Genomic DNA, 12,842 nt, shown 5'->3' with positions numbered 1-12,842 from the left:
GTGATGGGAGGAAACAAATGTTTTGGCTCTCACAAATAAAAGAAAAATAAGAAATAAAGTACAACTAATTCATAATTTTTGAATTATGAGTGGGTCTTCGTTGCAGTGCACGAGCTTCTCATTGCAGTGGCTCCTCTTGCTGCAGAGCACGGGCTCTAGCTGTGTGAGCATCAGCAGCTGCAGCTCACAGCCTCTAGAGCCCAGGCTCAGTAGTTGTGGCACAGCTTAGCTGCCCTGTGGCATGTAGAATCTTCTCAGACCAGGCATCAAACCTATGTCCCCTGCTCTGGCGTGTGGCCTGTCATTCACTGTACCACCAGGGAAATCGACTAGTTCATAATTTAAAGAAAAATCAATCTTTGGATTATTTGCAAGGTGCAATTTTCATTGTCCTTAACACCTGAGAATTTACTAGAAATGTGTAACTTTCACATGGGTCCTAACCTAATGAGTCAAAACCTATAGATTTTCATTTTCCAGGGTTTGTGAGTGACTTCTTTCCTCACTACAACTTGAGAAGCACTGCCCAACTGTATTATTCCACTTAAATGTTAGGTTGTAAAGAAATATAAATAATTAAACACATTTAGCATCTCTTTTCATTTTAAATACTTTCTTTTTGAAGTTTACATACGCCAGTAAATATTTCCTTTATATATTTTTTAAGCGACATTTTATAGGCTTGGTTTATTTACTATACCTGCCACATCATATATGTTACTTTAATTCAATCAAAATACTTCTAAACTGTGCATAGGGTGGAGGGTGGACCACTAATGTATGAAACAAATTTATTAATTCCAGTCAAGATGCATTCTGAATTGTGTTTATTGAATATAATGAAATTGGCAAGAACACAGTCATTATTTTATTAATATATAGCAAGATACAGTGAATTAAAAAAAGAGCCTGTGTCTGCAGCTTCCTAAGCACAAAGTTGATTGAAAGGATTCACATTTGTGTAAATCACCCTCTGCAGATACAAACAGAAATGCTTTATGTGTATATGCTGCATTATGCAGGTTATAGCGTCAGATACTTAGGGGCAGGGGTGAAGCAGGGCAGAGAGGCCAACTTTCAGAGGGATGATTTAATACAGGAAAACTGGGAGGCTGAGGGAATAGGGTTTCATCTCAGAAGGAAAAAAAAAGAGAATCTTCAATATGGATTTAAAGAAAGCTGGAGTTACCTAGCTACACAGAAAAGGAACAGATGTTAGAGTAGATGAAGAGAGAGTGTAGACACAGTGACTCTTCTGCTCTCTCCTCCTACGGGTTCAAACAGAAGCCACATCTTTCTTAGTCTCTGTGAGGGGCTGTTAGGTCACTGAGCCTTTGTTCTCAGGGCTTAGGACCATAGTATCAGTTGTAAGAACTAGTTTACTGCTAACATTCTTCCTCCATATATTACATAAATTTGAGTGCAAGAAAATATAATAGACTATATGAATTGTTTTTTAAAAATAGAATAATTTTTAAATGACGTATAATCATAATTGCTTATACATACACCTGTGCAATAATTTGAAAATAATAAGATGCTTTTTTGTTTTAGGTTTATGCAATCAATAGTGCTGGTGCAGGGCCAAAGGTTCAAATGAGAATAACCATGGATATTAAAGGTACATGAACTGCCTTCCCATGAAATGCTATTGTCTTAAAAGTAATTATAATTTATATTCTGTATTAGAGTTATGGATGTAGGTAAGCTTTTAAATGATGTGTATACATACAGTAAGTATACATTAAGTAATAAGTAGTAATATATGCTTAATAAAGCTATAATTAAAATACCTAAATCATGAGGCAAATTACCATGTTAATTACAGAGGCTGTCTGCTATATTTCTTTTCCACTAAATTGAAATTTTGCTGAGACAAACTTTATAATTGTATTTTATGTTTTTTAAATTTTATTGAAAAGAAAACTTCTTTAAATTGCCCATGACTGGACTTTGACTAGTTCTAAGTAGATTCTCTGACTGATCTTTTTTTGAAAGTCAGATTCTTCTAAGTTAATAAAATGGTGTTTACTGAACTACCATATAATCAACTTTATGATTCTGGCTATAAAGTAGATCTATCAGTTCATCATTGACAGGGATTTTTTTCATAGAAAATATATAAAACTTTAGAGACTCCCTTCCCTCACCAAATTCCACAAAACCCACAGAAGATTATTAAAAGGACTTTAGGGCCACTCAGTTATTCAGGGCGCCTTCTCAAGAATGAAAACAGGCACACAATTTTGTCACTGCTCTAAAAACCTGTGTAAAACCTGCAGAGAGATTAAAAAAAAAAAAAAAGAGTGAGAGAGCTTCAATAGAATTCTACCTGATCCTCTTTCTAAAATGAAAACCATCTTCTCTCAGTCTTCGGTAACTACAGGCAGCACAGTGATTAAAACGCCATCTTTAGGCTGGTCGAGGGTCGAGTCCCCGAGGTTGAATCCTGGGTTGGCCACTTGCTACCTTGTTTGGCCTTAGACAAGTTTCTTAACACCTCTAAGCTTGTGTAATAGAGATAATACTAGTTCCTACCTCGTGTTGTGAGGGTTAAGAGAGAATCTGAAAAACCCACAGTGTCTAGAAACTTGCTTTGATAAGGATAAGAAATATTCACTGTAAGATGAAGCTGATAAATTTTATTTTTTCACCATTGGGTAATTTATGTAACTGTAATACTATTTGTTATTCAGTGGCAGACTTACTCATATATTCAACATGTAACAATAGATGCATTATATTTAGTAAAACTTCCCATTTCAGATACTTTGCTCATCCTCCAGTAAAGATGTCTAATTCTGACTTCCCACACCTTACATAGAGCAGATAGACTCATGACCAGTTATCTAGAGAAGATGGGTGAGTACTGGTAGCAGTGATGGGGTCTAAAAAGTTGAATTTTTCTCCAGTAATATGCCTAATTTTATTAATGACATGGAGTAACATTGGATTAACAATTGTATCAATTTGGACAGTACTCCTATGACTAGAGAAACCTTGTCTCGGGGGCTCCCCAGTGGGCTCCCTAGAACCTGGAGGCTGTTCCTGCCACATCCTTTCTTCCTTCCTTCTCGTCATTTACACATGTCAGAATTGTGATCTTGCCACCTACTATTGCTCCCTCCTCCCCTATTCTTCACAAATATTTCCCCCAGTAAACTTCCTGCATATCTAATATCATCACTCTGACATCTCAGAGGAGTGAGCTAAAGAATTGAGTCAAAAAGATTTGGTTCATGTCCTGATACTTCCCTTTCACAGCTATGTGGCATAAAGCTGTTTTCCTCATTTATCAAATGGAAATGATATTGCCAAGATTATGACATGGTTAAAAGGCTTTTAAAAAAGATTTTATAAATATGGGAATTGAAGTTTGATTAAGCAACTTTACTGATGCTCAAACAGCTAGTGTGTGGAGCTCTAAGATGAAACAAGCAGAACTTCTACAAATATTATTTTTGAAGATACTTGTATGCATTGATGGTAAAATGTGAATTATGACACTTGTAGAAATTATTCTGGAAATATGTGTTAAAGTTAAAAGTACATATATCATTTGCTCCAGAAATCCTGCCCTTGGGAGTATATTCTATAGAAATAAAAGAATCAGTGAGTAAGACTTAAGATATAAGGCAGATTAGTGAAGCAAATGTTCAAAGACTGAAGGAAAAGTGAATTCCCATCACTCGGTAAATGATTGAATAAATGTGACACAGTTGTACCATGACATATAATATAGTTATTAAGAAGAATGAATTAACCCAGAACTTGGTGACTTGAAAAGATTTACACAGTCATTGTAATAAAAAGCAATATGTGGTGTAATTATAATACTTAACAGAGCCCCATTAAAACGTATCAGTGAGAAAAATCCATTATGTATGACTTTATGTATTTCTATATGATTATGTGAGCATAAAGAAAAATGAGAGGATATCATCTAGTTGTTTGGTATGGATAATTGTGGGGTTGGAGGACAGGGCTCCTGGTATGCCTAGAACAGAAATTAGTGAACCAGCTAAAGGAAGTAAGAGAAAAAAAAAAAAACACTAAAATAGTATGATTTAATACATTTGTGAAAATTTTACATATATATGTATATATAGTTTGAATTTCTTTAATACATGAAGAGGAATCAGATGGTTGAAAATCACACCTGGGCTCCATTATCTCAGACAAGTCTCAAATATATAATTATATCATTAGGAGGTAATAATTGCCAAATATCTGCTGTATCCAAACAAAAATGTTTCATGTTGTTTAGGTTTGTCATCACTTTATCTGTAAATTACCTGCATGAAAGGAGAATTTAAAATGATTTTCTCTTTTCTGTTAAGAACAAAAAATCAACAGGTAGTGATATTTCGTCTTCATGTTTACAGCTCCAGCACGACCAAAGACCAAACCAACCCCTATTTATGATGCCACAGGAAAACTTCTTGTGACTTCAACAACGATTACAATCAGAATGCCAATATGTTACTACAGTGACGACCACGGGCCAATCAAAAATGTCCAAGTGCTTGTAGCAGAAGCAGGAGGTATCATCACATGCCAGGTTATCTTGTTAAATTGTGGAGTGTGGACTGCTGAATGCTAAAGACATTTCCATTCAAAATTAGTAATATAAGATAGACTCTTGATTATTACACATCTTTTGAGTTTAGTAGATTGTCAATAGTATCATTAATTTTACTGATCATTAATTTATGCCTAAATAGTTTACCAAAATTAAAAGACATGTGCTTAAAATATTTATGTATTCTATATGCTGGTAGGATTTTGGCAGGATGCAGTCTTGATAGCTTCTTTGAAGGTGGGAAAGAGTCACTCTTGACTGAAGAATGCTTTTTCTCTGAGACGTCATTCTCCACAACAGTGTCTATGGATTCATGTGTGATGGGATGGATAGGGTTACCTGCTTATCCAGGTAGATCAGTTGAATCATCCCTGGTGGTTCAGAAAGTAAAAGATGTTGCATCCAGATTTTCCTCATGCAATTATAGAAATGCCTTTTATAAATGTGAAAATACATTTGGATATGACTTGTAATAATTCTTCTTTTTTCTGAAAATAGCTCAGCATGATGGAAATGTAACAAAGTGGTATGATGCATACTTTAATAAACCAAGGCCATATTTTACAAATGAAGGCTTTCCTAACCCCCCATGTACAGAGGGAAAGGCAAAGTTTAGTGGCAGTGAAGAAATTTACATCATAGGTGCTGATCATGCGTGTATGATTCCTGGTAATGAAGACAAAATCTGCAATGGACCTCTGAAACCAAAAAAGCAATACTTGTAAGTATAGTTTATGCTTACTATGCATCACGATAGCAAGCTAGTTGACATTTTTAACCCATCCATCTACTCCTCCTTTTATTTTTTCCAGTAAGTACTGGATATCCATAATGTATTGTGACCTGATGCATGATAAAGATCAACAAGGCATTGTCCTTTTGTTCAGTAAAAGTACAGTTCTAGGGAAAGCAGGCAAACTTATATTGTGGTTTGAAATAAGTAACTAAGAGCAATATGAATATTGTGCAAACTGGAGAACTCAGGAGAATTTAATTCTTTTTGTAAAGGGCTATGTGACTAATGTGTGATTTTTTGTCTTACTATTCTGCCATGCATGCTGATGTATGTACAGTTTTAGAAACACTATCCTTGTCTTCCAGTTAATTGTGGCTTCCCTTTACTTCAGTCATAACAATCATTTTCAGCTCTTCATATTATCAAACATCTAGATGATGTATTAAAATATTTATAATTCACTTTAGTATTTGGTATTCTGTAGATTATAATACTCAAATATAAAAACAGATGTTGATATTTTAGCTCTATTAAATGCTTTGCTAAATTTGGCTTTTTTCCTACTAAGTTGACTATTATATCATGACTATACTTTTTAAAAATTTAATTTCCAAAATATAATTTTAATACTAAATTTGAAAAATACAGCTAATTTCACTTTTGCCTACTAGTTAAAGCGTTATTAAATTCTTCATAAACATCCTAGGGCAACTTAACATTAGAAAGAAAAGTCAGAGCGTTTTTTTTTTTACAAATGCCTATTATCTATTATTAAGAACACTTACTTGGTTACTAAATTATGCCCTGAGATTAATCATCATACAATAATAGTTACAGATATGATATACTACAAAGTTTTATATCCAAGAATTATTGATTTTGCATAATTTTACCAAATCATTTCATATAAACCATAAAATCATAAGAATTTGAGAACAGCAGAGATTATTAATGTAGATTGATGTTATGTTTTAAAATAAGGTAAATTTTGGTTGTCTCTGTGGTGATAGAATTATCCAGCAATTTTTAAGGTTGATTTTCTTCTGTACCCATTTTCTATGTTGTATGTCATGGAAGCATATAAAGTGAAAATATAGCTATGCACACTCAGAATTAATAAGCATTATTCTTTATCTACATGTGAACAAGGTAAGTTTTATATGATCATTCTAAATCTGACTTACTGGTATTTTCAAAGGTGGCTAAAGTGTAGTAGTTATGTTTAATTTAAATTGTGCTTGTGCTGACATTAATTAATTTCATCTGAACAAATCTATGAGAGAGATGATCTACTTAATCTGATTAACTGCTGACTATTCATGAATCTGGTCAAATTTTTCATCACACTCTGATGAAGTTGAAAAGGTCTGTGTCCAGGATAATTATTCATCTCACATAAAGATACTATTTGTTCTGATGGTGGCAGATTTCTAAGTTTATACTTTGTAAATTCATGTTCTCTGAACAAAAATGTCTTTTTCCACAGCTATTTGTTTAAATTATACATGGGAAAAAAAAAAGTCATATGTAAATTGTTTTTCTTCTTCCACAGATTTAAATTTAGAGCCACAAACATCATGGGACAATTTACTGACTCTGATTACTCTGATCCTGTTAAGACTTTAAGTAAGACATTTTTGTAGTTTAATTTCATTTATAATCTCAACATGCTAATCATAGCTGTAATGTTCCTTAGTAAATGTATTCCATGACTGAATGTTCTCAAGTATAAAGTCACTTCAAGGTTAATTATGTTGACTAAGACAGAAGCAGTATTTATAATACTCTTTTTAAGTGATGGACTCCATCTATTCAAATTTGGACATAGGTTTCAATATGGTGTTCAGTCTAGGCTGATGTGTATGGACATTACACTAAGAAAATATTTGGTTTTTTAATACGCAGTCTTCTAAGTAAAACATTTTTACTTCATAAAAATGAAAAAGGATTAAGGAAATTTTTCTGAAATAATCCTAAAAGTTAGAAGCTTATCAGTCTTTGTAAGTTTTCTGTCTGATCAGTGCTTTCCTGAGTTTTTCAATTGTATCCACCCAGTCAGGCCTGGATAAGTACCCTTCAGTCAGATGCAAGTATACTTCTTCCTTTTCTCTTTCTCCCCCTTCCTCCCCTTCTTACTGCTACTTCTTTCTCTCCTCCGCCTCCTTCACCATCAACGTATCTAACATTAAATATTCTGCTCCAGACATACTCTGAGGTCCTTAGTATGTGTTAACTGATGGATTCTTCACAACGATCCTTAATTTAGGTCAGTGGTTCTCAACAGACTGATTTTACTATCTGGGGATTTGGCAATGTCTGGAGCCATTTTCGGTTGGGTTGTCCTCTAAGTGTGGGGATTGAGCTCGTGGCATCCCGTGGGCAGAGAGGTCAGAGGTGCGGCTGCCTGTCCTCCAGGGCGTAGGCAGGCCCCTCCAGCAAGGAATTATCTAACCCCTAATCAATGTGCTGAGGTTCAGAAACCCTGTTAGGTTGCTAATGTTAGTTCCATTTTGCAGATGAGGAACCCGTGGCCCAGATTCAGTAATTAAGTGGCTCTACCAGCACAAATTTTATAACCATCCTGCAAATGCAGGATTTAGATCTGGATTCAAATCTTGACTCTCTTTTCTCAAGTGGTAATTTCTATTACCCTCAGAGTTTCCTTATTTGGAAAATGGTGATATTATCTGCCTTGAAAGATTTATGTAAAACAACACGGGTAAATATATTAACCTTTTATAGTTAATAAAAATGCTGAATGCCTAATAGCTTCTTTTTGATAGGTTATAATGAAAGATTTTAAATTATACTTCCTTGGGAGCAATTCTTTACCTCGGATTTCTCTGAGTAATTCACGACTTTGTGTGTCCTGTGTATCAGTCTCTGAGCCTGTGGAACTCTGTGTTGTTCAGATCCACAGTATATATCACCAGTGCAATAGATTTCAGTGAGAGTTATGGTTGAGAGAAGATAGAAAATGTTCCAGCATTTTTAGTTAGAAATTCTCATCTGGTTCTGGACCATTAATTGTATAAAAAGCCAGTTTCTGCTCATATGGCTTAGAGAAATGACATTCTGTAGATACAGTGCTAAAAAGAGATTACTCTGTTGTATTGTTTGCTGTGTATTATTCATCTCACAGCTTCTTGGGTTTGTATAGATTATTGATATGAGGACAGCATATTCAACTGGTTATCTGGAGTATAAAGTTGACACATCTGGGTTAGTAGGAATGAAAGAAGAGGGAAAGTCAAGCATTAGGAACCATAGTGCACAGGGACGTGAGTGAGTCCTCAGGTACTACAAAACAGCATCCTTGTGGCCACGGATGTACCCCATTCAGCACTGGCCACAGGTGGTCTCGAGACGTTTCTCAGCGATGGTCTCTTCTTTTTCTTCCTGTCTCTCACAGCCAAGGCAGTGGCATACAATAAGTAATTCTAGAAGGCAGGAGAAATACGCTTGTTAAGTTCTCGGATTCCTCTCCTGGAATCACCACCACCGCCCGAGTCACCCAGGTGCTAATGTGTGTGTACCCTGGTAACAGCAGGAGTGTCAGAGGATGTGATATATAGAAGGAAGGGCAGAGCACCAGATCTTACCAAGGTTAGAGAAGGAGGGACTGGGGAGCCAGACTGGACTCGGCAGGTGGAATGCCATTGGGGTGGTAAGGGGTAGTGACCGGGAAGGCTCATATGTATCTACAATCAGTTTTTCAGGGTTAATGTTATTTGTTGGAGAAGGAAATAGCAACCCACTCCAGTGTTCTTGCCTGGGAAATCTCATGGACAGAAAGCCTGGCAGGCCACAGTCCATGGGGTCACAGAGAGTCAGACGTGACTGAGCATGCATAGACCCGTGACATAAGGACAGCCTTTCAGGTTCCTCCTTAGAGTGGCCTTCAGTGGGCTCTCTCCTGGCGGATAGCAGCTCGATAGTAGGCTTTTGTTCTGTAATGCTCACTCTGACCGCATGGAATTCTGCTACCTAGATAGATAGTTATCTGTAGCTAGTAAAACAGTACTGGGCAGGAGTAGATGGAGTTTAAAGGATCCAAGCCTCAGTTATGGTGAAATGAAATGTTCAGATTTGTAATGTGTCATGTACCACTGGAGCAGAATTCTTTGATCTAGAACAAAGTAGCTCAGTCATTCTGCTGGTGAATGGATGTAACATCATCAATTTCTGGCCTCACGTCATTATTATTTTTACCTAGCTATTGGATATTGTGGTTCTGGGTCTGTCCGGTTCACTCTGATGAGTCAGGCACTAAAGTGCACCCTCCAGAAAAGATGCTGGCCTCAGTTGATATTCATAAAATGCCATGAAGTCATAGTTTTTGGAAAAATAACATTGCTGGGGAGGATATAGTAGAAGGACTCAAAAAAAGAAATAAAGTTGACCATTTCTATAGTGGGCAGTGGTCAATGGCAATAATGATTTCACAGCTGTGAGAGTAGGGGCCAGCAAACAGTAAATGCATTGGTATAATATCCCTGGGGTCATAAGAGTACAAAGGATGCACTTTGAGTCCTCTGTCTCTAATATGTCATGTATAGGATACAGGACTAGTGGCTCCCAGCATTTCTCACAAGCCTGCCCAATACTTGGGTGTATCTCACACTTTAGCCAAAAAAGTCTAGGTCCCCTCTAGGTCATCAAACCCCCATGGATGTACAGTCACTCACTGGTATTTTGCACCCCACAGGCAAGGAGCTTCAAGTTGAGTTACCCATCAGTACAGTCTTCAGGATTTAAGCACCTTTTGAAGGCTGTGTTTTGAAGTTAGTATAGGACAGGCACTTATAACACTGGCCATTTTGATAGTGGCTGCGACTGTAGAGATATTATTATTGGGATGTTAAATTAGGGGCATGAATCACTGGTGAACTAAAAGGCTTAAGATTAGTGAAAAGGCTAGCAGCGGGACAAGCGAGAAGGGGCCAGACAGGGCTTTGCTAAATAAAGACGAATAAGGTGAAAGAGGAATCACACCTGGGGAAGTCTTGATGACCTGTAGGAATAATGCAAAATGACACATGCCATCATTTTAATACTAAAGATATACTTACAACTTGCTTTTATTTGCATTCAGGACTGAGCCTTAGAATTTTTATTAACCAAATTCACAAGAATTCTTAAATTCATTTGTAAAAACTCCTCCTTAGGTATATAAGTTTATGGAAACTGCTTGCAGGCAATGTTTTGATTACAAGGTTTCATTATAGAGGAGTCCTGTGATTTGAACAGCAGACACTCCTTTATGTACCTCACAGGGCTTCATTAAAGCTGAACAAGAGGAAACAAACTCCATGGCAAAGGCACTCTGTGATTGGTTTTTTTGTTTGTTTGTTTTTTGTCATAACATTCCTCATTTAATTACTGTACTAACGATGAAAAGTTCCAGTATTCTCACTTGGGAAGAAAAAGGAGTCACTATATATTTTTTTGTGACAAAAGGAACGGGGGGAAGTTTTATGATGTTCACAGGCAGTAGTGATGTGATAGTGAAGCTCGTAAACTCTGCAGCCAGACAAGCATGTTTCAGGCCATTTTGGCATATGGAACTTGTGACTTTGAATTAGTCACTTAACAAATTAACCTCTGCAAGTCTCATTTCCAGAAGTAGAATAATACCCAATTCATAAACTAACTGGGCTTCCCTGGTGGCTCAGACAGTAAAGAATCTGCCTGCAGTGCACAAAACTCAGGTTCAATTCTTGGGTTGGGAAAGATCCCCTGGAGAAGGAAATGGAAACCCACTCCAGTATTCTTGCCTGGAGAATCCCATGGACAGAGGAGCCTGGCGGGCTACAGTCCATGGGGCAGCAAAGAGTCAGACACGACTGAGCAACCTACACTTTCACTTCACACTTTCATAACTGGGAGATTAAATCAGATGAATGTACAGATTAATGCTGCTGCTGCTGCTAAGTCACTTCAGTCGTGTCCGACTCTTAGTGACCCCATGGACTGCAGCCCACCAGGCTCCTCCATCCATGGGATTTTCCAGGCAAGAGTACTGGAGTGGGGTGCCATTGCCTTCTCTGACAGATTAATGAATAAGGTTATTAATAAATATATGAAACATTTTTTACTTATGTGCCAAGCCCTTCATGAGTGTTTTTCTCTATATAGCCTCATGTATTTTTTCACTACAAGACTATAATGTGATTTCCTATTTATGGGTATCCCTAATACATTGCTAAGAAATCTGAAGCTGGGTCTTTAAGCAGCTTGCCCAGGGTTACAGAGCTGGGGAAGTACAACACCAGCTTTTAGACCCAGGCAACCTGACTTCAGGCAATGTTGTGTTGCCTAGAAATTACTAAATGCCCAGGTAGCTTTCATTACTATTGCTAATTTTTCTGCTCCTGCATACTTCCTATCCTTGCTGTACCATTTTCTCCTCTCAATATTTTGAACTATTTCTAGCTGTTCTCTTTTCACCTTCTCAGCGTTTTAAGGCTAACATTAATACATGAGTATGCTTTATTTTTACACATAAAAATGCAGTAATTCCTTTTGTTTTTTTGTAAACAATAAGTGTGACTTTTCTCTACATCCTGGAAACAATAGTATCTACTTCTAATATTTTACATAGCTGATATATGAAAGTAACATTTATTTAGGGTATTTTAATAGATATTTCTTGAATTACAACATAGAATGACTTCTGGTAAGCTCTTTGTACAGTATTTAAATATTCTGGATGGCTAGTACAGGGCTGAAAGAAAACTTTTTTAACTGAAGTTCTGTCATAATAAATGAGTTAAAAGCTCAAATTCACATACTCTTATGTGATATGTATCTGTAACAAGAGATAGACATTGTCCTAGGAGCTATATAACCCATTTAAATTCAAGCTTCTTCTTAGAAATATAAATGTAGCTTAAAAAGTCAGATCCATAGGCTGAGTTTAAGTAATGATAATTTTAATCAAAAGATAATACTTGTGAAAAATTAGTGCTTTATAATTATGATTTGATTAATTACAGTAGAACATTCTGTTATGCAAATAAAATGATTTGACCTTTCATAAGATTTTAAGTCTTGTCAGGAAATGACTTGTATGAATTACAAAAAGAATGCTCATACTTTCAAGCAGAAGAGTTCCATTTTCTGTGAGAGGACTTAGAGAACAATTTCATTCTGTACTGGTAATGCTATGGGTACCATAAAGAGCAGTGAGTCAGCATCTGTCCTGGACAACCACAGTGCATTGTGTCCTTTCCTAGTAGTACACTTGTAATGCACGTGCCAAAAGGATTACCTACTGTTTATTAATACAGTATTTGTCATTTCTTCACTTCACTTGGCTGGTGCTTTGAAATGGTAATTGAATCGGAAAATTCCTATGGTCTATGAAATCATTTTTTTCCCACTGGATTACAGAAGGGAAGCAAAAAGCAAAGGAGAAAAGGAAAGATATACCCATTTGAATGCAGAGTTCCAAAAAATAGCAAGGAGAGGTTAAGAAAGCCTTCCTCAGCGATAAATAAGAGGAAAACAATAGAATGGGAA

General features: G+C 36.3%; 1 protein-coding gene across 10 annotated transcripts in view; it reads left to right on the top strand.

The window, feature by feature from the left end:
• The window catches only part of PTPRQ (protein tyrosine phosphatase, receptor type Q), a 296,165-nt gene that overhangs the window by 224,750 nt on the left and 58,573 nt on the right, over positions 1-12,842 (top strand). For all 10 annotated transcript variants that reach the window (XM_027543274.1, XM_027543276.1, XM_027543277.1 and 7 more), the window contains 4 exons: positions 1,555-1,621; positions 4,386-4,544; positions 5,081-5,303; positions 6,871-6,944. In XM_027543274.1, the coding sequence (XP_027399075.1) occupies positions 1,555-1,621; positions 4,386-4,544; positions 5,081-5,303; positions 6,871-6,944 (523 nt within the window). The remainder of the gene's footprint in view (positions 1-1,554; positions 1,622-4,385; positions 4,545-5,080; positions 5,304-6,870; positions 6,945-12,842) is intronic.

This window comes from Bos indicus x Bos taurus, chromosome 5 (genome assembly GCF_003369695.1).
Source record: "Bos indicus x Bos taurus breed Angus x Brahman F1 hybrid chromosome 5, Bos_hybrid_MaternalHap_v2.0, whole genome shotgun sequence".
NCBI classification, from domain to species: domain Eukaryota; kingdom Metazoa; phylum Chordata; class Mammalia; order Artiodactyla; family Bovidae; genus Bos; species Bos indicus x Bos taurus.
This window is presented reverse-complemented; position numbering and strand designations above follow the sequence as displayed.